Here is a 27,783-nt window from a genome sequence, read left to right on the forward strand (position 1 = left end):
TTTCTAGTAAATGGATTTAAAACACAAACTGGATCTGTGTGCAGTGTGTAACAAGCTCTTGTCTTCATTTCTTCAGATTTAATCTCTGATCAGACAGTTCACGGGTCCTTCAGGATCCTAACAAACAGGAAATGACTCACCATTCTTCTCTTTGTGTGATTTGATGACTTCCGGTCCTGGCAGGCAGGGACACGGACCCTCACACTTCATAGCGATGCTCTTACTAGAGCTGCAGGCCTGGAATTCAAGTTTACACTGTGGAAGAACAGAGAGGATTCTGAGTAGTGAAGTTAGAGACATTATCACATTTAACCCGACCGTTGAGCTTTATCGCTCATGAGTCTGTTTCCAGAAAATAAATGACATGATTTTAGTTCCTTTGAAGTGAGATGATTGCATTCATCAGATCTAATAACACAGAGGCTGTGTAAAATCTGCAGTGTTCTTTGGGATTTAATTAAAGACGATGTCAAGATTAGACTAAAAGACCAAAACGGTTTATTAAGTGTAATACTTAATTATTTTTTAAAGCAAGACTCAATTAAACAAACAGCAAACAGTCCTGCTGATTCATATCGAGACATGCGACCCCTTATGAAATGCTGAAAGTTTAAGCTTTTGGAATAGAATAGAGAAGAAAATTCTTGACATTATTTCTTCTGTTAAATCTTATGTCAGCATCTGCGTCCATATTTAAGCTCAATCTGTGTGTTAAGGATATTTGCTGCTGTGCTGATATTCATAATTCCATAATGACAGAGAATAAAGAGAGAATTTTTCTGACAGTTTAAAATGGGCCTGTCACGTTTTCAATTAAAACTGAAGCGTGTTTATTAAAACAAAGTAAACTCAGGCAATATACAAAGATAGTGTTGGGTCCGAGTCCACCTTTGTCGAGGGCCGAGTCGGACTTGAGACCGAGTCCTTAACATCTGAGTCCAAGTCGAGTCCGGCCGAGTCCACAAAGATTTCAATGATTTGAAATTGACCTTTCACAAAGACCCGCCCCTCTTAGTTACCGTTGCTACGTCCGACAAGCCATTCCGCTCTCACTCCACAAATTATGATCTCACATAGTGAAAAATATATAGTGGATCAAAGAGGACACTGACAGTGCGACAACAGACGAGACAGAGCAGGTTCCTTTTGGTATAAAATAAAGTCTTAGCTTTAAAATGTTGTAATTTTTGTGAAATTCAAACAATAAATACCATTTTGTGGTGCTTTAATGTGTAGCGCCTCAGTTCAAGCAGGGGGTGAACTGATCATCTATTTCAGTTATAGCACAAATTAAACATGAATGAACATTAGAACTGCAAAAAGAAATACACACGATTTTTCAAGTTCAAATCCACTGACTGGTTTGGTTTGTTTGTCAGACAAACATGGTGGATATCTGCATTATGATTGGTCACATCTTTCAGAATCAGCGAGGTAATGCTCAAGAATGCAACACGATGCATTAAGAGCCAGGGGTAAACTTTTGAGCAAGATGATGGTGGTGTGTAAAATTTTCTTATACATGTTAATATCTTATTTAGACTTTGAAGAGCAGTACTAAATTAATTAACTATTTTAAAACAAAATAAGAACAATTCACACCAATTTACACACCCTGGCTCTTAATGGATGTTTCCTTCTTGAGCATCACTGAATGTTTGCAGCGTTTTTAATAGTTGTGTATGAGTCCCTCAGTTGTCACCATGTGTGAAAATATGGATCTCAAAATCATACAACCACTGCTAGTATGGAGTCAAATATGCAGAAGATGTTGGAAAAGCAAAGAATGTGCAGGAGCTGGAGGATTTTTCTAAAGACCATTGGGCAGTTTAACTGTTCGGGACAAACAAGGGACTCATGAACAACCATTTTCAAAAAAACAAAACAAAAGAAAACAGTTCTGGATCATTCAGGTAATGACACACGATATTAAAAATCCTTCTTATTGAAACATTTATAAAAATAACATTTTGGTGGTTCTGCAAAGTGTATGTAAACTTATGACTAAAGTGTAAATGTAACAAAAATCATAAAATTATTAGACGCCAAAATGTTGCTATGGTAACTGTGTCAAATCATAGCAATTCGATAACTCACAGGACTATAATTTAGCGGATTCACTCCCACATTTAAAAGCAGTTATCACTCCTTACACTTTACAGTGTGAATGTAACCACTGGTCCTTTAGAAGCATTTTGCATATTGTTTAGATTGTCAATAGGGCTCCCTTTAAGCCATTACTTACATACCACGTTCTGCACTCTCACTAAAACTCTCGTCATAAACTGAAGTTGTCCGCACTGCACAGTGAATATCTTTTTTACATCGTGTCTAGACTTTGTTGTTTATGAGGGGATTTGCAAAAGTATAAAGCTTGTGCTGATTCTGAACATACATTTTGAGCGAATTCTCCGCATGATGACTCTAAAACGCCTCTGATTGGCCACTGTGTTCATGCGCTTAAATACATGTCTGTGATTGGCTACAATGCTCAACGCTGAAACAACACAATGGAAGAAGTTTCGTTTCGTTTTTTGAATAATAAAATACTGTGTCCTCCAGTGCCCAGACTCGACTGTACTCTGCAAATATTCTGAGTCTAAAAATTCAGTGTCAAGTCTGAGTTCATTCAAAATTGAACTCAAATCCGAGTCTGAGTTCGAGTACCCCAACTCCACACAAAGATATGAAACAGTGTGCTACACATGAACGATATATCAGACCAAGAGCTGAATACAAGGAGGAACTTAAATACACAGTGATAATGAACTAAATACAGACAGGTGTCGCTAAATGAATGTCAATGACAACTGATTAGTGGCGGGAAACTAAAATGAAACTAATACTAACTAAATGTGACGGTCATGAACTTCATTTTTTTATTTTAATTTTACATTTTATAATGTTCTCTGCGGTCCACTTATAATTTTATGAATATTTAAGTAAAAAACTATTTTTCTATCCTGTATTTGAACCACTCTTTCAGACACTCTGTTTTGATAGGCGAGCCGCATTCAAGACTTGGACGTAAAACACCTACTGATATGATTGGGTTACAGTTTTGCATATCCCCACCATTACACGTGTGGAATTGTTTTGAAACCTTCTAATGTTTAAATATCTTGTTACATAGCTGAAACATTTGCCAGCAATGTATATTACATATGCTTTATAATTCTTGGTTGTGGCAAATAAAGTTTAAGTACTTTGAGTTACCACAGTTATAATTTACAAAGGATGACAAACGGTGTTTCATGTAAATGGAATAATGAATGAAAATACCATTGTGTCGTCACACTATCGTTCTCATAGGCTATTCACAGTTCATCCTTTTCGATAAAGTGAAAAACGTATGCATTGTCCTTTGCAGTGTCGTGTTTTAAATTTAATAAAACGTGTTGTAATGTCTTACTGATGACAAAACAGATGTCACTCACTGAAGCTTTTATTTAGGATTACAGCGAATGGCTTAGATCAAAACATTAAAAAATGCAGCGTTCTCAACGTGCTTTCTTACGTATCCAATAATACAACACTTGAAGCAAAGCCATCACAGCTATACAGTTTGACTGCTGCACTACAGTATACTCAGTACATAACAAACGATCTGTAACAGACAAAGCAGTAGTGACACAAGGTAAAAACCCTTTCACTCACACTTGTGTGTTGAGACATTACTGTTGGATCCAAAATAGTCGTCGCTGCAACAACTTCTATTTTAAGTCTCTCTGAAAAGCCAGCGCTGAATGGTCAGATTCTTGTTTAGAAAATAATCCACAGTAAAATGAAGCGAACAAATGAACAGTCTCTTACTGATCTGAACTGATTGGAACTTCGTTAAAAATAAAGTTCCTCCATTCTTTCTCCGATACACTTTTTGGATCACACGGATGGAAAGACTGTGTTGTATGAAGTACAACTTGGTACTTCAAAACATCTTGCATTCCTCTCTGTGGTTTTGTTGTTCGGCAAATCGGTAGGCGGGGCTAAAGAGGCAATGATGTAGAAGTAGGTGTTGATCTTCTTCTGCAGAGGCGGTCTTTCCTCGCACTATAATAATACGTAATAATGTGACAAAATCCGAAACAAGACGTTTTCTGAGCTTGGTTTCAATAAAAGTTGTTTTTGGACAAACAAGGAAGTTTTGAGTTCTGAAACTCACAGGATATTTTTATAGTACAATGACCTCTTATAGTATATTGACCTCTCAAGGACAATTTGATTTCTCAGTTCATGACTCCTTTAAGACCTGTATCTAATTTTAACATTGAAAAGGTTTTTTGTTCAGTAAAGAAGCTATTCTGTGCTTCAGATGAACACAAATGCATTCAGAGAATAAATGAATCACATCTGTCAGCCAAAAATCTTAACGTCTATTTTTGGCATACTCAGCTTATTATAATACATGCAAACAAAATGAAAGAATATTTACAAATGATTTTTTTGACTACATGTGAGTTTTCAGTGGATTGTGTGAATCTACTCTTCCTGAAAGACCACCAACACACTATATATCCGCCCATCCGTTCGTCCATTCATCTAGATGTAGTTAAATAAATACACTACAAAAAAGTCTGCAGGGTATATAGCTTGATTTTTTTCATTTTATCATTTTAATTTAATTTAATTTCATATGCTAGTTCTCTCTTTGTCTACTTTCAGTTTGTTTCAATGATGTATAAAGTTTTAATTTAGTTTTTTCTTATGAAAATTACTGTTCATGGATGTTTTTGTTTATTATAATCTTTCTATATAATATATTCAAAACCTTGCTATCTATTCATCCGTCTAGATGTAGTTAAATACAGTAACAAAAAAACAAACAAGTCTGCAATGCATCAGGGTAATTACAGCATAGCTTGAAAATGTTTATTTTAATTTGTATGCTGGTTTTCTATTTAATTCTAGTTTCAGTTTGTTTTAATGGTTCATAAATATTTCATTTTGGTATTTAATTTTATTTTGTATGCTGGTTTTATTTCAGTTTAATTTCAGATTTTTTAATATTATTATTTTGTTTGTTGTTACACTTATACGAATTACAGTTTTTTGTTTTTGTATATAGCGTTTCTGATTCTCCAGCTGAAAATATCAGAAGCCGCCCAATAAGAGCAGTCCAAATATTTGCCGTGTCCATGTGCTGTTAATTTCTCAATCTGTCCAAACCCTCTCCTCTATCTGTTCAAACTGAGTCTCTCTCTCTCTCATCTCTCACATCTGATTTCATTCTGGCTGAAGGGAAGGAAATGGAGTGGGTGGGGTTAAAGCAGTGAGGTCATTGATGGGAGGCACAGGTTGGGCTGGAGGTTCAGGTTTTTCTCTCTGTTCTTGAGAGGAGATTGCGCAGGACTTAAGAATCCAATATCAACAGCGGACACAGTTCATCCACCTAACCATCCATCAGCAAACACTGACTCATTTACACCAGGAGAGAGAGAGAGATAGAGAGAGCTGCGCGCTGATATTGGAATTTAAAGGTGACTCTTTCATCATTGGGACACAATGATCCTGCGTCTGACGGTGTTCAGGTTAAATTCCTGTGAACAGATTGAACTCGTACCTCACTTGGGGCTGGATTCATAAAACATTCTTAAGAATACAATTTTAAATTAATGATTTCTTCTTATTTTCTAACTTAAAGACATTATGAAATCAAAATGGAAATTTTTCCTTGTTGTAGAAGTCACTCAAATACACGTCACGGTAGGGAAGAAAAGACTATCACAACTACCATTTCAAGCCAACTTTAAATATATTTAGGAATATTTTGTATTCCAAATTTTTTTTCTTAAAGTCGTTATAAAACGGATATTCTTAACATATACATAACTATAAACATATCTGAGAACAACGTCTATGAAAATCTCACCTTTGAGGAGTATGTGTGTCCATCCGAGCCACACACTGAGTTGGAGTGAACTACAGGACATGGCCTACATTTTCCATGATTCATAGCTCCAATCCAACGCTTACGGGGAAGATTTCCGTTCCTGGGTTTAACACTAAAGAAAGGAAGAGAGAGAATGAGTGGGAAGTGTCACAAATGAAAGCATATATTTGTTTACTTTGATATCAGAACACAGATTCAATCCTTAGAATGTGTTATATAGTAACTGATTTGGATTTTTATATAATTTATGTAATGTTTGCCATGAAAATTAATCAATAAAAATTTTTTTTGTAATTCTATACAGTACGACACATTTAATGATTTAATACACGGTCAAATTAAACATTTATCTACAGTTTATAACTGTAATATATTTAATATAACCGATTATATTTACACAATCTATTATACGTGCGTGTGTGTGTGTACACACAAACACACACACACACACACACACACACACACACACACACACACACACACACACACACACACACACACACACACACACACACACACACACACACACACACACACACACACACACACACACACACACACACACACACACACACACACACACACAGGTCATACAGTACGTGGGCCTATAAATAATCACATAATTAAATACAGTTTGAAAATGAATATTTTAAAACATTTAAAATAGAAATATAAAGGTAAAATCCTTTTTTAAATTTAATAATAATTGTAAATCCTTTTTTAAATGTTTAATTTATCCCTCTATTAAATGTGTCCTTGTATCCCTTTAGATTTTGTATTGTGCTACTAAATATTTTAAACTAGGTGCACATGTGCTCCTTGAGAAAAAAGTAAGTGTCGAGCCCTGACTAGTATGCTAAGTTAGCTCTGATTATCTGCAGTCTTGTGCCAACAGCCCAATCGAGATTTGACAGACATTACAAACAGCTAGCGGTCGAATCCGAGGGTAATCGGATTTTATGAAGAGATCAAATCTTACACAGCACTGGCTGATCAGATATCACACACATATCACAACACGACAAAAGACGTCTAAAATGTCACTCCTGTTCACAGTCAAAATGTCAATATCTCATATAAAGCATGAAGTCTGATCATCTGAAGGAGATAAACAAACATGATCACTGTCTGTATCTCACAGGTGACAGAATCACTTTAACAGATGAGTGACAATATCAGAGATTTGATAAAGGGTATGTTTGTTTGTGGATAGCTTTTACACTACCGTTTTGATTTTAAAAGAAGCCTCTTATGCTCACCAAAGCCTCATTTATTTGATAAAAAAATACAGTAAAAAAGTAATATTGTGGAAATAGTATTACAATTTAAAATAACTGTTTTCTGTTATAATATATTTTAAAATGTAATTTAATTCTGTGCTGCAAAGCTGAGCTTTCAGCATCATTTCCACTACCACAGTGTCACATGATCCTTCAGAAATCATTCTAATATGCTGACTTGTTGATCAAGAAACATTTCAAATCAAATCAAATCACCTTATATTGTCAAACCACCATAACACAGAAGTGTAGTGGTGGGACGAAGTCTTTAGTACATACTCCAAACTCTTACAAGGCATGACATGTACATAAAATATACAAAATACAATAAATATACACTGTACAAAATACAAATTATAACCATAATACACACAATACAGGATTTATACAATACAATATATACACAGAATACACATTATACAAATATACATAATACAGTACGAAGTAAAGTATACACATAATAGCATATGTTGTTTTGTTTTTTACAGTAAAAATGTGTAGCGGTGTTAGAAGTGTATGATGTGCTGAAGTGAGTGCTGTGTTGGTGGCTATGGGGCTTTTGGTATTGAGGGGCCATTAGTTCAGAAGTGTTCAGAAGTCTAATGGCCTGTGGGAAGAAACGGTCTCTTAGCCGGCTGGTGCGGGACCGTCTGCCTGTCCAAGGCTGGGGCGGCTGGAGTCGCTGATGATCTTCCACACTTTCCTCATACACAGCCTGGTGTAGATGTTCTGGAGGGAGGGAAGCTCGCCTCCAACAATTTAACGGGCATCCACGGCATCTTGAACGAGCTCTTAATGCATTATAGTCCTTCACGTCTATAACGATCTTAAAATTCTGCCCAGTTGATAATACCTAGAATATCAAAATCAATTGCTGGCGGTAGATCCTTTTCCTATTTAGCACCAAAACTTTGGAACAATCTTCCTAACATTGTCTGGGAAGCAGACATAGTCTGTCATTTCAAATCTAGGCTAAAAACACATCTCTTTGACCTAGCATACACATAACATAGACTTCTATAATTCAATATTAGGCTGAATAGTTTAGATCAGCCGGAACCGGGAACACTTCCCATAAATCCTGATGTACTTGGTACATCATAAGAAGGATGGCGTCTACGCTAATATTAGTCTCTCTGTTTATCCCGAGGTTTCCAGCAAACCGCCGGATCCAGGCCATATCTAGATCTGATGAAAGACCATTATGAAAGTTCTGATCCCTGACTTCTGACCTGTAATGCAGCCTGAATCATAATCATACACTGTTCGCTCGTTGGCCAGAGGAGAACTGGCCCCCCGACTGAGCCTGGTTTCTTGGAAAAGTTTTTTTTCTCCATTCTGTCACCTGATGGAGTTTTGGTTCCTTGCCACTGTAGCCTTTTTTGCCTTTGTCGCCATTGGCTTTTGGCTTGCTTAATTGGGGACATTTTATTGTATATTTAACAATAGTATTACAACATTATTTTCCTGTTATCTCTGTAAAGCTGCTTTGAAACAATCTGTATTGTAAAAAGCGCTATATAAATAAAGGTGACTTGACTTGAGCTGAGGATGCGGGGGCTCATTCCAAACTTCCTTAGCCTTCTATCTTCTTATATCTTCTATCAACCATCTTCTATCTTCTATTCTTCTAGCTTTCCTATTCTTCTTCACCACTGCCTCTGTGTGCATCAACCATGTGAGGTCCTTGGTGTTGAGTATGCCAAGGGCATTTAAGTGGCTGAACCTCTTCACTGGTGTTGCTGCTGATGGTGATGGGGGTGTGTCCTGTATCCTGGAATCCACTACTAACACTTTGGTCCTTTTAACATTGAGGGAGAGGTTGTTCTCCTGACACCAGTCGGGGCGTTCACCTCCTCCTTGTAGGCCGTCTTATTGTCGCCGGTGATCAGTCCTACTATAATCGTATAGTCAGCGAATTTGAAGATAGTATTAGAGCTGTGTGTGTCCATGCAGTCCCTGAGGAGCCCCAGTGTTGAGGGTCATTGGGGAGGAGGTCTTGTTACCAATTCTGACTACTTGGCATCAGCCTGACAGGAAATTCAGTATCCAGCTGCACAGAGAACTGTTCAGGCCCAGAGCCTAGAGTTTGCTGTCAAGTTTGGAGGGAACTATGGTTTTGAATGCTGAACTGTAGTCTACAAAAGCATTCTCACATATGTGCTCCGTTTTTCTAGGTGAGAGAGAGCAGTGTGTAATGTATGACATTATCAGTTTGCATACCGATTGCCACGGTATGCAAACTGCAGTGTGTCCAATTTGGCAGGCAGCACAGAACAGATGTAGTTTCTGATCAGCTTTTTGAAGCATTTACTAATAATAGGGGTTAGAGCAATGGGGCGCCAGTCATTTAAGCGTGTGATTTTAGTTTGTTTGGGTACAGCCACGATGAAGGACGTTTTGAAGCATGTGGGCACCACAGATAAGAAGAGGAAGAGATGGAAAATGTCTGTAAAATCGTCCACTAACTGGTGCTCGAATGCTGTGAGTATGCGACTTGGAGCGCTGTCTGGCCTCTGTGGATATTCAGCTGATGGAAGGATCCGGTTACATCCGCTAAAGAGACTGAAAGAACAAACCGGGAGAACTTCTCGTGACGGTGGTGTTATGTCCTTCGAACCGACTGTAGAAATTATTCAGCTCGTCCGTCTTCACACCAGAGTTTTTATTCCCTTTAAAATGATGTTGTTGAACCCCTGCCACATGCTCGTGTATTCTTACAGTCAAACCGTCTTTCAACCTTGTATTGGCTGATACATTTTATTTAAATTTTATATAATTTTATTTAAATTTTATATAATTTTATTTAAAATAATAGTTTTGAAAACAGTTGTGGTGCTTCATATTTTTGTGGAAATGGTGATATATTTTTTAGGATACTTTGATGAATAGAAAGTTCAAAAGAACAGCATTTATTTGAAATAGAAATCTTTTGTAACATACTGTACATGTCTACTGCCACTTTTGATCAATTGAATGCATCCTTGCATTAATAAAAATATTACATTTCTTTAAAAATCTTTCTTTTCTTTTTTTCTATTTTATATTATAATACAAGGATATTCTATATTATATATAAAGGATAACCAGAGTTGTTCCATGTCACCTTGAAGGGGTTTATGTTCTGCTAATAACCAGCTGACTGTACATTTTCTCACTTATTACACAACTACAAACTAAATAAGCAGACATGAAATATTGATTTGAGTTTAAATTATTTTATTACGTGATGAGAAAGAGGGTATGGATTGATACGATTTTAAACTAGCACAGCTATTTAGGAAACCATTTAAAGGGGACAATGGCCAATGTAGCGGCTACAGTTTAGCATCATTATACAAAAATATTGGCCGAATGCTGCGGGTGACCAATCACAGTCGTGTCCTCCAGAGAGCTGTGTAATAAGCTGAACTAGCTCCCAGTCCTTCTGAACCCGTCAGCCAAATTCACGAACATTATTGACTGATCATGAGGAGAATTTGTCTCTGGTCACTATGAAGTGCTCATCTTCAGCCGACCCTTCTAAAGTCTATGTACTGAACTGCTGGATAATGGAGTGAGATACAGTATAATGGAGTATATTACAGCACATTATTGTGCATTACATTATCTGTAATTTACACTTCATTGCATTATATTAAAGTATATTAGCAAGTGGAAATTACACTGCTGTGTTGGATCTGTTCTCAAATCAGTCTTACTGCAGAAATACAGTCTATTCATAGAACCAGCGTGAGTCTCTTCTTCATAATTACACTTCAATTAAAACCTCATCACTAATGGTTAAAACTCGTGTTACGCATAATGCCACATGTCAGGCTAAGCATCGATGGGGGGCTTGGGGAGGGGGGAGGCTCAATAATTATTATTATTATTAGGCTACTTTTATTATTAATCGCATCACCGCATAACCGTGGCGCTGCGATGATAATAAAATATGTTAGACTAGCTTACTCCTTAAAGCTTACTCAAAAATAAGAGAAATACTTCTCTTCTTATTTTTTTCACCACATATGGGCCACAAGAGAAATATTAAGAAAATAAGTTAAGACAGTTATAACGTTAGCAGAACATGTTGAAGTAGACTCAGCTCTCCTCGTCTCTTTAACACTACCAATATCAGCTCATTTTAACACTTTGTACCAGATCCATTTAACAGATTTTCCTTAACAATTAGTGTAGAAACAGTGAAAAAAAGTGTGCAGATTACATGTGAGTCTACTTATGATTTATTAACGTGTTATTTTGTTGTGCATAATCTAGCAATGCTCTTCATACATTATGTACCGCAGTGTTTTAAGGTGTAAATTAATGATCAGAAGCGGCAGCTACACCTCATCTGCCAGTCATTAATGATAGATTGACCAATGCAGCGATAATTCCAAAGGAAAGCATTATCACCCGCTCGCAGTGCGCTTGGCTTTCTAATCAGATCAGCATGTTGTTATTTCTCAGGGAGATGTGATATTTGCCTTGCCAGCATGCTCTTTGTGTTTGCATATGTAAGAGGGCGTTAGTAATTTAGCTTCGTCAACTATTGGACCAGCTCTTATGGCCATTACACAATTAATATTTGCTTGACCAAACATAAAGAGGGCGGAGTCTAGAGGCTGTAATGACATTTCCTCAATGTTCCGCTGTCACTATGACAACGACTCACAACAGACACCAATAGAATGTTAATGTGACCCTGGAGAAGCGGAGCAGCTTCCCGAGTGTAAATACCTCAGAGGCCGATTAAACACAAGGACACATGCTCATTTATCTAGTGCTTAGTACTCATTTGGAATCATGGTTATGGAATAATTGGTCAAGAATTAGGCTACTAGTGAGAAACACTTTGAGCTTCCAGGGGTTCAGGGTTTGACTATTTAGTTTGTTCTGGTAAAAGATGCATCAACTGCACCGAACAGCTGTTCAGCAGGGGTTTTCAAGCTAGGGTCCAGGGGGAAATTAGTCTAAAAATTGTGTGTGTGTATATATATATATATTAGAGGTGGGCATAGATTAATTTTTTTAATCTAGATTAATCTCACTGTAATCTTGGAATTAATCTAGATTAAAATGGCTCATTTGAATTCTGCCGAAGGCATTCAGAATATGTGTGCTACCCAAATAATGACTAAAAGTAAGTCTTTGAGAATAGTTCGCCTCACGTAGGGATGTGAATTTCTGCCAAAAATGCCATTCAACAATTGAGGACCAAAAGTTGAATATCGTTCGAAAAAAAAAAAAACGCACACTCACAATGACAGAAAGGGAGGCCAATTTCATCTTTAGCGATTTGTCATCAAACAACAAACGGTTTATTAATTGAACAAGTAACATGTTTTTGTCTTTTTTTTAACATAGTATGCTAATTGGAAGAAGAAAAAACAATATGCACGACGTAGCTTCAGTCCATTTTTGCATCGCCAAACCAGATGCTCGTTAAAATAAAAAATAAAATCAAATAATGATTTTATGTGAACCTGCCTTTACCGGCAATAGCCTCCTACTTTTTAAACAAACTAGTTTTCAATCAATGTAAACTATTCGTGTGACTATGCCCCTGCGCAATACACACACATTACCGCGGGATGGCGGGTGTTCATTTCATAAACTGTACACTACACAATGGTAGCTTATTTAACCTGTTAACCTTTGCCAGTGCGCCGACGCTCTGAAGCGTTTTTTTGTAGCCTATAAATTAATGTATATGTCCAAAAAACGGATAATGTCATACTTTTTAGTAGTGCTATCGTGGCGTAATAATCTGTTTGGTTGTAAAATGTATCGGAATGAAATGAAATCGAATGTATCGTCCTGTGGAATCATTCATTCACAGACAGCATACGAAGATGTTCAACTAATAAAGATCTTCATCGCTGGCAAAAATATTATGCATTTGCAGATTTGCTTTCACTAAACTGTAAATCCACGGCCACTTCATCCAACGCTCTTGATGTTCTTAAATCATCCTGTTACGAATCCGAGTCGAGTGTGATTGAACGCGCTTCAGACGATTCAGTGCGTGAGGAACTGAACGGATCATTCAGACTGATTCGCGAACCGATTTAGACAGATCTGCCAACTTGTTTGATGAAGTCTTTGAACAGAATCGACCCAAAAGAGTGATTCATTTGTAAACTGAGCATCGCTCATGCCAATAAAAAGATATAGCGCGTTTTGAATAAACTCATTTATATATATATATATATATATATATATATATATATATATATATATATATAAATATAAATATATATAAAATCCAAAAGATTTACTGTAACTAAATAAATAAATAATTGATTAAAATAAATAATAAAAAAAAATGGTAACAGTTTACATTAAGGTTCCATTTGATAATATTAGTTAAATACATTAGTTACCATGAAATAACAATTCTAAAGTATTTATTAGTCTTAGTTAATTTTCTAATACATTATAAAATTCAAAAGTTGTATCTTGTATTATAAATATTGTAACAAATGTATTGCTCAATGTTAGTTAATGTTAGTCAGTGCATTAACTAATGGTAAGTATCGGGACCTTGTTGTAAAGTGTTAGCAAAAAATGATTAAAAGAAATAAATACATTTAAATAAAAAAATAATGCATCTAACAGTAAAGTATTATAGTGAGTAGGAAAACAATACATATATACAAAACAAAATATTTTCTATATAATATTTTCTTTTTAATTTTTTGTATAATTTTAGTTTTTCACTGTATAAATTAGGTCTTTATACATGAAAATATGTGGCTGCCTTATATTTCCTAATATTAGGATGAGGTCCCTCACAACAGGGTGATCATATTTAGGGTTTAAAAAGATTAAAAGATTTAAAAGCCTTGCCCTATCAACCAGCCAAAATACCTCAGCAACTACCTAGCAACCACTCCGTAAGGCATATATAACTGTTGCCAAACTGAATAACCTTTAAACTAGTCAAAATTTGTCTTGACAAATGTTTATTCTCTAGTTGATTAAACAATCTGTACCATTCTACCTTCCTCCATCTCAGCACCCACAGCTGTTTTACCTGTGCTGTGCTGGTTTGTGATTGGTGCAGATGGCCGTCTGGAAGTCGTGGCTCACACACACTTTGTGAGGAGGGCAGTGAACCTTCAGACAGGGGTCTTTAGTGCTGTCAAGCCCTGAAAGACAGAGAAAAGACTTCATTTAATATGATAAAATTAAATCTTTCTGGGCCTAAATCCAGCCTTTATCTCATCTGATTTCTGATCTGTGTTTGTCTCTCTCAAACACACACACACGCACATACTCTCTCATCTTTTATATTCATGTTCTTTTGTTTTTCGGTTTTTCCTCTCCAGGAAAGAAAAACAGAGTAGATTCAGTCAGATGGCATGAAAGGAAGCGAGAGAATCTGATGGAAGAGAGGAGAGCTTTACTCTGGCAAACACACAGGAGAAACAATGCAGCAGCCTTCTGGCAAATGTTTTATCATCTCACACACACACACACACACACACACACACACACACACACACACACACACACACACACACACACACACACACACACACACACACACACACACACACACACACACACACACACACACACACACACACACACACACACACACACACACAAACACACACACACACTCTCTCTCTCTCTCTCTCTCTCTCACTGTACTGACTTTGAGCAATAGCTCACTTCCTGACAAATGGAGGACGAGGCGAACCACTGTCTCACGCTCTGCCATCTTTTTCTCTTCCACACAGGTAATGTAGTTCCTCCAGCAGGAAGTAGGAGGATGAGGAGGAATAGCGCGTGTGTGGAGATCATTACGAGAACTCATGAGACATTCATCTCTGTCAGGAAACATTAAATACACAAGTTTCTCAGCCATCTATTACAGAGCAAATTCAATTTAATTTTATGAGACATACACAACTATTATAAACATACAGTATAGCGCTGCTGCTGCTTGTGTGTGTGCGTGTGTGTGTGCGTGTGTGTGTGCGTGTGTGTGTGTGTGTGTGTGTGACACTGAATCACACAGGTGGGTTTAACAGAGGTCAAACACTCCATCACTCCCTCTGACCTTGTCTATTTCTATGAGTGTGTTCATCGGGGAAGTTTGATGCCAACCTGCTGTTCGTCTGGAGCGCAGCCATGCCAACTGGCCTTCAATACAGCACAGCACAGCACAGCACAGCTCAGCACAGCACAGCACAGCACAGCACACACACACACACACACACACACACACACACACACACACACACACACACACACACACACACACACACACACACACACACACACACACACACACACACACACAGTCGATTACAGCTCTTATCACTCCTGCTAACGGAATAAATACCTCATTATTAAAAGGCTAGTTCTCCCTTATGTTGTGTTAAACCTGTGTGACTTTCATGTAGTAGTGTGGGATCTCCCCTTCATTTGGCTATCCTTTTATGGGAACATGGGTGGGTATTTGATGATTATGATGATTCTGGCTTGATTTTTTTTTTCCTTTTGAATATTATTATTATTATTTTTAATTGGACAACACGTCTCTGTCTTTTCATTGTACCACTGAACCTGTGTTCCTTGTATTTCCTTGGGTGCAAATCCCAGGGTCATTGTCGTCTGTATCTAACCATACAAAAAGTATCACTCTGGTCACATTCACAAAAGATGTTACAGTGATACAGCAAAACATTGATATAACAAAACAATGATGTATCGACAAAACCACTATATGATGACACAATGAAACAATGATCCGGATGGTGTGCCAACAGCAGGACACTCTGTATATTCAAAAGATCAGTTACAATTTGAAGCTTGTGGCATATAAACATGTGCATCAACCCGATCACTTTATTTAACGTTCATGTAAACACTATGTTCAGATTTATCAATTGGAATGACATTCAAAAAACAAAAGGTGTCCATGCAAATGTAGTTAATGGGTAAATCCAACAATACAATGAAACAATGGAACATTGTCACAACGAAACAATTAAACAATAATACAAAACAATAATAAAACACAATAATACAGTGATACAATGAAAGCAGACAGTGACCAGGGGCTGCAGTCAAGATTACAAAAAGCATCATAACATCCAGCTTTATGACCCATGCTCTTTATTCCAGGTCTTCTGAAGTCATATGATAGTTTTGTGTGAGTAACAGACCAATATTTAACATATTATTTGCTGAAAATGGGGTCATTAAGTCAAAAGGCCTGTTAGAACCAACAATGTTTGACATAAATTACATCCAGCCTCGTTCCAGTGCCATATTTGAATATGCAAATGAGAAAAGGGAAAGATTTACAGTGATTAATGATTTAAAGTTCAGTCTGTTCCTCACAGAAAGCATGACTCCAGAAGACTGGAATATAGTGCACACTGTAAGTCATATAAACTACTTTCATGATGCTTCTTGGAGTCACTTTCTCTGCATGGAAAAGAACAATCCCGACATTCTGCTGCTGTACAGATTCACACGCTTAACATCAGTTTGATCTGTGATACCTAATACCTCCATCTTCCTCACTGTCTTCCACTCTCAGTGTTTAGTAAGGGTATGTGTTTGTGTGTTTAGAGATGAACATGCCTTATTGATGGAGCTCAGGAATGATTTGATAATTTCCTGCATATGGGATTCAGCCGGTGAGGGCGATGAGAGATGGAAGGAAACAAGAGATGAAGCGCTGGGAGCGTGGAGGGGAAGTGAGGACACGCTATAGCAGCGGACACACACACACACACATAGATTGCGTGATGTCTTTCACAGGATACAGTGATTGCTTTCTGCCTGAAGGACATTTTGCTTTCGTGTTTTAGTTTTTGCATAACTGAGTATGTGTGTGTGTGTGTGTGTGTGTGTGTGTGTGTGTGTGTGTGTGTGTGTGTGTGTGTGTGTGTGTGTGTGTGTGTGTGTGTGTGTGTGTGTGTGAAGTTAGCAGGAGGTTTAATGAGGTGAATCTCACAGAAACACATACTTATCGAATTTGACCTCGTTCAAAATAAAATAAATAATAAAATAAATTCGCATAAAGAAAACGAAGGGACCATTTTTTGGGATTTATATTTATTTATATCTTCATTTTATGTTATACAAATATAAATTTCCTTCATACAAAAAGTATAAAATTGAATAAAACGATATAATTTCCTAAAAATAAATACAATTTCAATCCGTCACGATTCCTCTATGTCTGTGTGTGAAATGACTTTTGTTTTGATATCCTTTTGTTTTCTATTGCCTGTGTTTAGTTCCCGTGTCTTTAGTTCCTGGTGTTTATTAAATGTTATTTCATCGTTCATCTGCGTCAAGCATCTTTGTCTGGATTATCAAATCAAGCCAACGCATGACACACACACACACACACACACACACGTAAGGTGAGTAAATGTACAGGTCGTATGTACAACATAGTGATGCATTTCTCTTGTTACTACAGTGTATTCTTTCATTTTGTTCATTCGCTTTTCTATTACAACGGAAAACAGGCCATTCATATTCAGAGACGAACTCCCAAACACCCTCACTGCAGGGTACGAACGCGTGTGTCGAAGAGGGAATGAAAATAAGAAAGTGTGATAGATCCCGACTGATAAATGTGAGATGAGATCGAGAGAGAGGGAGGAAGGGGGATATTTACCTCTTCACACTTTTCAATACCAGGCCTGAATGAACAAATTCAGTTCCTGTTTAACCAAGCAGTCAATCCTAATCGACAAACAGCGCACGATGTACACACTTCGGCCATGTTTAAAATGAAATACAGCACAATATATACTGTACACTGAGCAATGTTTATTAAAAATAACATGTGCAACTATGCATTGCAATAATGATATCCGTTTCAAATAGCAGTTCATACACTGCATGTTTAATTCAGTAGGTGGCAATTAATCATCCTCAAATACCATTATTCTGCATTTAAAAACAAATGTGTGTAAAAATAATCAAACTCTTGGCATGCACATCAAATGAGTGACATAAAAATGACATATTTACAAATTTGTGATTGGTATTATTAATATTTAATTGCTCGACTTGAACATAATTGATGAACTTTACACAGTTATTGAGCTGAACTGAATCAAAACTGAACTGAATGGAGCTACAGCAGGATTTCTATTTGTCTCATATTTGATGAAGTTTGCATACTAATTTTATTATTATCCTATCTATCTATTATGTGAAGCTGCTTTGAAACATTCTGTATTGTACAAAGCACTGTAGAATTAAAGGTGACCTGATGTTGCATTGTGGGATAAAGTATCTCAACAGGATGTGCACCATGTTGCATACTGCACATTTTGTCAAATGCAATCAATATGTAACAGTATATAGCACAAATAGCATGCAATTCCATTCCTCTTTTCTTGTGTAAGACCGACTGATCAAATTTATCTCCGTCTGGTGTGCTTTACTACAGGAGTGAGTGATGAAGAATTCATTTAGCTGAAAAATAAAAGCCGTCCGCGCTGGTTTATTCGATGGGTGATTCCTCCTCTATCATATGTCTCTTGTGACATCGCTATGGAAACCCGCCTCCCCTCAGGGCCACAAGTTTTATCATTTTTATAGGCTGAATTAAAAGAGAGAGAGAGAGAGAGAGAGAGAGAGAGAAATATGCTCATAAACAGCCATGATTTGATAGCCAGTAAATTAATCTTATAAATGTGCAACATTGGCTCCATATATATCGTCTTACAGCTGCCTGTGTGTGTGTGTGTGTGTGTGTGTGTGTGTGTGTGTGTGTGTGTGTGTGTGTGTGTGTGTGTGTGTGTGTGTGTGTGTGTGTGTGTGTGTGTGTGTGTGTGTGTGTGTGTGTGTGTGTGTGTGTGTGTGTGTGTGTGCTTAAAAACTTTTCCTGTAGTATTTATTTATTATACTTTAACACTATAGTTCTTTCCTTCATAATGTATTTATGACTATCTACTAACACTGCATGAGTAAAAACAGCGTAATCAAAAAGACCTTCCTCTTCTGTTCCATGCGAGAAACAAACTCATACAGGGTGGAAAAATGCTAACAGATTTTCTTGTTTGGCTGAACTATTGCTTTAACCCGAATGCAGGCGTTTAAAGTCATTTAAACTCAGCCTGCATTGATTCTCTGTGTGTAAACTGCAGTTGCATTTGCTCTTTATCAAGTTTGACCTTCGAACTTTAGTATCACAGCAACAGTAGACCTCATCTATCCAGATGTGACCTCAAACGCTTTCATACACCTCACAAATCGACCTTTAACCCTTTGTGTGCCACAGATCCCTGTGTATGTGGGTGTCTCATCTGCTGCGTCGATCAATAACTGTACAACACAAGGGCTTTGTTCAGAATGAAATATTATCTGACTGCAAATTCTGCCTACTTACACTGCATACTGCCTACTAATATTAAGTATTTTTTCACAATTAATGTTTCAATCACATTGCATGTTGCATCACCTTAGAAATAACTAAGGACATTTTGTATTTTCAATCTAATTTTGTGCATGCGCATCAGCTGAATTTGAAATGGAAATATATCATACGACTCTTACTACTTATGCATTATCCTAATATCTTTTTTTATGGAAGAAATGAAAAGTATGCCATTTCAAATTCAACAATCATCATTTTCCTCTGGCTCCAGAGTCATTAGACACATGGCACTTATGGCTCAGTTCAGCAATTCTAGTTTGAATTAGTTTTTATTTTTATTTGCTGTTTTCATTTTATTTGAGTTCATTTGAGTAATTTTGTTGTGTTTTTGTAATTTTTAGTTTGAATGATAAATGTCACTTCCATATTCACATCACCGAAATAATCTTAAAATAAACACTTCCTCTTTGTGCCTCTATTTTAAATACTGGAATTAGTGCTGAAGGTTGAATAAGGCTAAATTAGACGATCTGGATTCAGCATTCACACCTGTGATTATCCAATCAGGACGAGTCTGTGCAGCCTAATGCCCAATCAGCTCACAGCTGAATTCTGAATGTCACCAGATAAACTAAAAACATTTAGACACACACACACACACACACACACACACACACACACACACACACACACACACACACACACACACACACACACACACACACACACACACACACACACACACACACACACACACACACACACACGCTGTGATCCTGTTTCCATTGAGAGAATGTAAATATCTAACCTTGACAGAGCCTAAAACACACACATGTCCCGTCAATGCCCTCTACATTAGGGCACCTGCCTACCAAATACCATCTGCGCCATCTGCACACTTTGGCATCAAGTGTCAATCAACTCATTCAAAGGCACACTAGGGAGAGAGAGGGCAGTGGTTTCAGGCACCATGAAATCAAAATGAACTCTATAGTCTTTCTTGATGCATGTTACTGGCTTTATTATGAATGATTCATCAGTGCATGTTTATCTAAAGAAAAAAATTAGCAAAGACTGTAAATACACATAGACTGTAATACAGGAGGAGAGTTTGAAGATATGAGCATGTTTGAGCTTCTGTTACGAGGGAATAAACACATTGCTAAAGTTTAAAATGTGAGGTCAACTCAAACACTGAGTGTTAATAATGTACGACCCTACTGGAGCAACAGGCACCTAGAGACAGTGAATTACACAACACAGAGTCAACAGAAACTAAAACACTATTGTGTGTGTGTGTGTGTGTGTGTGTGTGTGTGTGTGTGTGTGTGTGTGTGTGTGTGTGTGTGTGTGTGTGTTACTGGCTTCAGAAATACAACACAGAGTCAACAGAAACTAAAACACTATTGTGTGTGTGTGTCTGTGTGTGTGTGTGTGTGTGTGTGTGTGTGTGTGTGTGTGTGTTACTGGCTTCAGAAATACAACACAGGCTCAACAGAAACTAAAAGACTATTGTGTGTGTGTGTGTGTGTGTGTGTGTGTGTGTGTGTGTGTGTGTGTGTGTGTGTGTGTGTGTGTGTGTGTGTGTGTGTGTGTGTGTGTGTGTGTGTGTGTGTGTGTGTTTTACTGGCTTACTTTACTATTACTTTATCAGAAATAGAATTCAGTCATTTTAAGACCTCATTTGAAAGGTGACAAGTCTTATTTCGTCAGTTCAAGCATGTGCTATTCTGAAGAATTTCAGGGTGGTTTCACACTAGCACTTTTGATGAGCATCCCGGGCAGAATTGACGTCAGCTGTTTTCCAAACCCAGGTGCACACCTTTATGTACCCAAGTCCACATAAAAAGGGTGGTCTGGGGTACGGTTCATGTGAAGTCCAGTACGGTTCGCTCCTGATATGAATGCAATCGTATAAATAGAAGTGAAATAGAAGTATAAATAGAAGTGAACCGCTATTGATGACGTATGATTCAATAACACTGTGTGTTTGTGTGTTCTCACTCACTTTCCTGACAAGAGTGAAAGACACACTGCAAGCAGAGAGAATGTATATCTCATCTGCTTGCCTTCAGCAGAAACGGACTCTAGCGTTCGTTTGAACATTTGCAGTATAATTGCGGCAGACAGACACAAGTGGTGTTATGTGCTGACACTTTGAAATCAAAACAATAGGTTAAAAAAACTAAATATAAAAGTGAGGTGAACAACGCTGCGTATTTTTCTGCCTTCTCCTGCATCGTCGTTACCAAGCAACAAGAGTAAACAGCTGGTGATTTGATAATGCAAACGCACTGAGGTTCTGACCCAAATAATGTAATAGGAGGGATTAAGAGCAAACGAACTCGTGTTCAGACCAGGCATTCGATGAAATTTGGAAATTAAACCTGAAAATGAAAAAAAAAAAAAAATCTAAATAGCCTGAAAATATAAAAAAGTTCTAAATTACTAAATTATAGTACAGTATAAAATAATACTTAAATAACAAAGAAAAAAATGGCATAAAGTGTAAAAGAATGGCATATAATAAATTAAGTAATGTTGCCTAAACTCACCTTGCACACTAAAATAAAATAAAATAAATTCTAAAATATCTGCACACACTTCAAATACCACTGCTCTCACAGCCTATCTATAGACGTCTGTCTGTCAAATGATCTAAAGCCACTCCCTCCCACCTCAGACCACTCCCTCACAATATCAAGCCCCTCCCACATCGCCTAACACAGTCAAGACTGAACAGTCAAGAGTTGAGCAGAAGCGTCTCCTTCAGTAAAGGGTCATACTGCAGTCAGCCATGTGTGACGCTGAGTTCAGACGTTTCCATATGGAGATGACAGACGTGTCTCAGTGTGTGTGTGTGTGTGTGTTCACTACAACCTTATCACACACAATGATCTTCTAGAACAGATTCAAGACAAGAGAAAAAAGGGATAATCACCAATCAGCTGAGCTAAATGTGCAATTATAAAGCATAGTGGGTTGTGATTGGATGATATGAAGAGAGAGAGAGAGAGAGAGAGAGAGAGAGAGAGAGAGAGTAGATCAGGGATTCTTTGTGTTTAATGAGGTTATATGTAGGAAGAACCATCTAAGCACTGACTAACTGCTCAAACCCTAAACGAAAACTTAAAAACAAATTATACTTTATGAATCATTCATACGTTTGAGGATGCCCTCAAATTTAGCACACTTCTCAAGACAATTCGGTCCTCAAAGTAACACAGTACTTCTTTAACAAGCATAACCCCCTATCTCTCTCTGTGGAAATAATTAGCTTGAATGTGACGCTTTAATTCATGTAAAAGTATAAAGCTGAAGTTCACCTGCAGAGCAAAACTAATGCATGTTAAACAGGTAAGAACACACCTACAGCTCTTTAATTCATACGGATCTTACTGCGAGACAACGAGAGTCTGTTTATCCGTCACTAGTGAGAAAAGCCCAGAAGAAAGCGCTCGACAACGAAAGATTATTCAGCGCTAACAGCTGTGGAAACCTTGTGCAAGGAACATATGTATAATTCCACGTTTAATTAAAGTATTAAATTGATAAACGCTGGGGAAGTTCAGGCAGCAGAGGGGTTTGGCGGGATGGGATTTTAACGAACATGCCTTCAGGACACGAGCGACGGGTGGAAAGTGTGCGCCTCTCGCTCGAGTGCCCCATGGGACTGCGCCTTCTCCCAACACTATTGAATATTCATCAGCTGCAGTATGATTATTGGCCAGCTTCTGAATAGAAGTATTTAAAGGGTTTGCTCTACTAAAGAGTTTCTTCTGCTTTAAAATAATGTTTGGAGAAGCAGACGAGATTTAAAATGGCCCAAGGAAAGAGCTTCAAAGAGAACGAAACAGGCAATTTACATTTCCTAAAGGCTGAGAAATGCATACACATAAAAGTACACAAACAACGCAAAACAGACTAAAGTTAAAGGCCAAGAGGTTGAGGTACTGTAATTAAAGTTTAAAAATATTTTTAAAATTTGGATGAGGCACATTTAAAATCGGTGCAAAAGCTGAATATATATATTTTATTTTATTCCAGTTAATATTTATATAACATTTTTATTTCGACTATCAAGTTAAAAAAATAAAAATAATGTTTGGTCTGTAAAAATGATTTTACCACAATTTTACCCTGAAAAACAGGCCTTGGTCACAGTCTCACAAAGTTTGAAAGTCTGTGTGAGTTTGTTCCTCTTTCTCACACATGCATTTGAAGCTAAACGTCTTTATCATCTTGCTTCAGTTTACTGATTCTCTAAAATTTGAGAAAAGAATGAAATGAGGTAGAAATCAAGCGCGCCTTTAGTAAACCCTTGCTGTGAGTTCTGTTACAGATGCAACTTCATACAGCAATGTCTGAGTGAGCGGGAAAAAGGTTACCATAGTGATCGATCAGAATTATACTGGAAACATCCAATCATGTTCAAACAGACAGCTAAACACACAAGCAAAATGAAAAAAAGACCAAAGGAAAGAATGTAACACTTAATTAAAATGTTCTTCCGCCCAATGATGAAAGAAACATTCAATTAGATGGGTCACGAGTCACACGTATCACACCCTACACTCCCCAAGGGTCACAATTAATGGCGAGAAAAAGACTAAAAGATTAAAATCGTGGGCAGATGTTTGATTAATTAATGCTCAGATGTGTTACTGAAATGAGCTGCCAGTGTATTTGAGCAGCTCCCACAGTCTTAAAGAGACAGGAACACATTTACACCTGACATGAGCTCATAGAAGTGAGAGAATGATATAAAGATTTATCATGTGTCCACACTATAAAATAACAGAATGAATTGTGGAAAGCTCAATGAAAAATATTAATCTGTCTCTAGGCCAAAGTCAAACAAAGTCAAAAAATAGAAAAAAGAAAGCATGACCCAGTTGACATTAAAACAGGTTCACAATGAGGATTAACATGGATTATTTGTTTGCGCTGTGGATAATAGGCTCTGCTGTTGATTGCACTGAATCCCATTTATATGTTTATGCAGTCAAGTGACTGATTATTTATCATATTCAGCAGCCTAATACAATATTTGTCCCAGTGCTTGGCTGGTAAATCTCACTACTGCTGTTTATGTATTTAGTAAATTGCCAGTTTTGCTATGCTTTTTGTGATATTCATTTTTTTTGTCCGCATTTCATGGTAACATTAATACATCACATAATATTACCATAAACTGGCCTGAGACCTAAACAATTTGTATGCACCATGTTAAAGACATTTTTGTTTACTTTATGATAAACAACTTTGGTGTTGTGTTGGGTTCTCAATTCGAGACATTCTCAACTGGAAACATGATTCATATACAACGTTAATAATAATGCATGTTTATAAAATTGGCACATTTTACATGTCCCATGATGCATACCATATACAGACAAGTAGATGAGACCAGAATATGAACATAACGAGTAAAGTTGAATTCATTATGTGTTTCCCCAATTGGCATTTGTGCATTGCATTCATATTCTGGGCTCATCTACTTGTCGGTATGTAGTAGCCTATGCATCATCAATTAGTTGTGTACTAAGTTGCATCAATGTCCTAATGGATTAAGCCACATTATGCGATTTAAAGTTTGGGGGTTTGTTTGGACTTGAAACATGAGACGCAGGGCAGTGTAAAAGTGCAAGGTCTCAAGGTGTTTTTTTTTTAGTTTAACTTTTAATGCCGTGCTAAAAATGACGCGAATAAGAGAGAGATACAGAGGAGAAAAGAGGCAGAGAGGAGAGGTTAGTGGAGGACTGTGTGTGTGTGTGTGTGTGTGTGTGTGTGTGTGTGTGTGTGTGTGTGTGTGTGTGTGTGTGTGTGTGTGTGTGTGTGTGTGTGTGTGTGTGTGTGTGTGTGTTCCTGACAGAGCTCAAAGAGACTCTAAACACTACAGAAGAATCCGGAACGCCCTCAACTGCCCAAGAGCCGCGGATTAACTATTCCTGATTATCTGCCCTGTCACACTCCTGTCATCTCTCACTCTCAAAGAGAAACGCAAACACAACAGGCTGGTCATTTTAACTACAAACAAGAAAACAAGAGAGAGAAATTTGACATCTCAGATGGATAACTCGATTGTGGGGGATATTGTTGAACAGTTTGGTAAAAATGGTTAACTGAGTATCTTCTGTTTTAGACACAATCTTGCCAGTTGATAATAGTCCCAAATACAAATCCACAAAAGCAAAAAAGGGATAGTCCACCCAAAAATGAAAATTCTGTCATCATTTACTCACCCTCATGTCGTTTCAAACCCGTAAGACTTTTCGTTCATCTTCAGAACACAAATGAAGATATTTTTATCTTTTATCAGATATTTTCTGTCCCTCCATTGACAGCTGCACAACTGAATGTTTGACACTTCAAAAAGTTCATAAAGGGATCGTAAAACTATTCCATATGAATTGAGCGGTTTAGTCAAGATTTTCTGAAGAGACACGATCGCTTTATAATATGAACAGACTTAATTTAGCATTTTATTTACATATGTGACCCTGGATCACAAAACCAGTCTTAAGTAGCACGGGTATATTTGTGGGAATAGCCAACAATACATTGTATTGGTCAAAATTATCAATTTTTCTTTTTTGCCAAAAATCATTAGGATATTAAGTAAAGATCATGTTCCATGAAGATATTTTGTAAAATTCCTACCGTAAATGTATGAAACATTTATTTTTGTGAGTGAATGCAGCACAATCGCGAACATAAATGGACAACTTTAAAAGCGATTTTCTCAATGTTTCGATTTTTCTGCACCCTCAGATTCCAGATTTTCAAATAGTTGTATCTCGGCCAAATATTGTCCTATCCTAACAAACCATACAACAATGGAAAGCTTATTTATTCAGCTTTCATGTGATGTATAAATCTCAATTTCAAAAAAATGACCTATATGACTGGTTTTGTCATCCAGGGTCACATATAAACATTGATCATCGAACTTAAAAAGAAGCTCAATGGTACTTGTGTGACGCAACAAACCTCATTTGTTCTTGCTGAAGCTCAAACGTACTGCGTAACATGAGAATGAACCTGATTGGTTCTCGCATGTTAAGGCGAACATGCTTCCGTTTACCACAACCGATGTGTGAGTCTCCAAGTGTGATGTGTGTCAAAGCAACACAGCAGTGGCTTTCTGAATGAATCACTGTTTTTTAACAAATCGTTTCAGTGGCCCACTCGCTTGTTTTGTTCCTGAAAAAATCTGTTCTCAAACAAATCGGTTAATTGAATGATTCAGTGACTCGCTCACTTGTTTTGATTCCTATATGAATGGGTGTTTTTGAACAAATCAGTTGAATGAATGATTCAGTGACCCACTCACTTGTTTCGTTCATGAATGCATTAGTGTTTTTGAATGAATCACCAATATCGTCACTTGTTGTCATCTACTATTTTAACTATGTAAATCACAGAAAGAGTCACTGTGCAACTAATGTGCAGATTGACAGGAATGTGTAAACAAATACAGATCATTTATTTATTCAGTTATTTACATGTATATGAGTACATGTATATGGGTGCATTATGCATAACCACAATGGGAGTGCATTCATTTTCTATATAATTTTATGGTAAATTCATGAGATAATTAATAATAGACATATGTATTATTAAATAATAATACATATATATTTATATCTATACACATGTAGAATCAAACATATAAAGCATAGGAACAATTTGAAAAATAAGGGGATATAACTAATAATAAATACAATTTGCTTGCCTCAATATTAATTGTGAGATTTTGATTAATATTAATTGTGTGGTGTGACATTTACCGAAGTTTTTACATTATTAAAAGTAGCATGTTACATAATTGTGTTGCTCTTAATAAAAAAAGCAACCAATTATGTAACATTATTGCTTAATGTGGCAGATAAATGGAAGATGTTTGGTTTTGTTTGGTGTGTCATTACTGCTCTTTTGTTGTTGTGGCTGTGAGGGCGAGTCTCTTGGCTGTCAGAGGGCAGTTTCACACAGCGACGGTCTCAGCTAAAACGACATATTAGGGCCACTGCAGCTCCGCTCAGAGCGTCTGTTTTCACTTTCTCGTTGTTCACAAGAGGAGGAAAGGGGATCTTGTCTTTGTGATGAATTGCAGTGGGAATTACTGCGGTAAAAACACTCGTCTCTTTCATCCGTTGTTCTCTCCTCTCAGCACGTCAGCTCTAATTGGGGCGGTGACGGAGGCGAGCTGCCGTCCACAGCCCAGTTTTCTTTCCAGCATTTCATTGACA

At 37.2% G+C, this 27,783-nt stretch overlaps 1 protein-coding gene across 1 annotated transcript in view; it reads right to left on the minus strand.

Annotated features, from left to right (window-relative positions):
• spock1 (SPARC (osteonectin), cwcv and kazal like domains proteoglycan 1) overlaps positions 1-27,783 on the minus strand; it is a 214,858-nt gene that overhangs the window by 39,311 nt on the left and 147,764 nt on the right. Inside the window, exons 4-6 of the mRNA XM_077247341.1 lie at positions 14,195-14,309; positions 5,870-6,002; positions 141-255 (exon numbers count right to left, since the gene is read on the minus strand). Of these exons, the coding sequence (XP_077103456.1) occupies positions 141-255; positions 5,870-6,002; positions 14,195-14,309 (363 nt within the window). The remainder of the gene's footprint in view (positions 1-140; positions 256-5,869; positions 6,003-14,194; positions 14,310-27,783) is intronic.

This window comes from Siphateles boraxobius, unplaced genomic scaffold (assembly GCF_051911475.1).
Source record: "Siphateles boraxobius isolate OS27281-9 unplaced genomic scaffold, OSU_SipBor_1 3, whole genome shotgun sequence".
Lineage (NCBI taxonomy): Eukaryota > Metazoa > Chordata > Actinopteri > Cypriniformes > Leuciscidae > Siphateles > Siphateles boraxobius.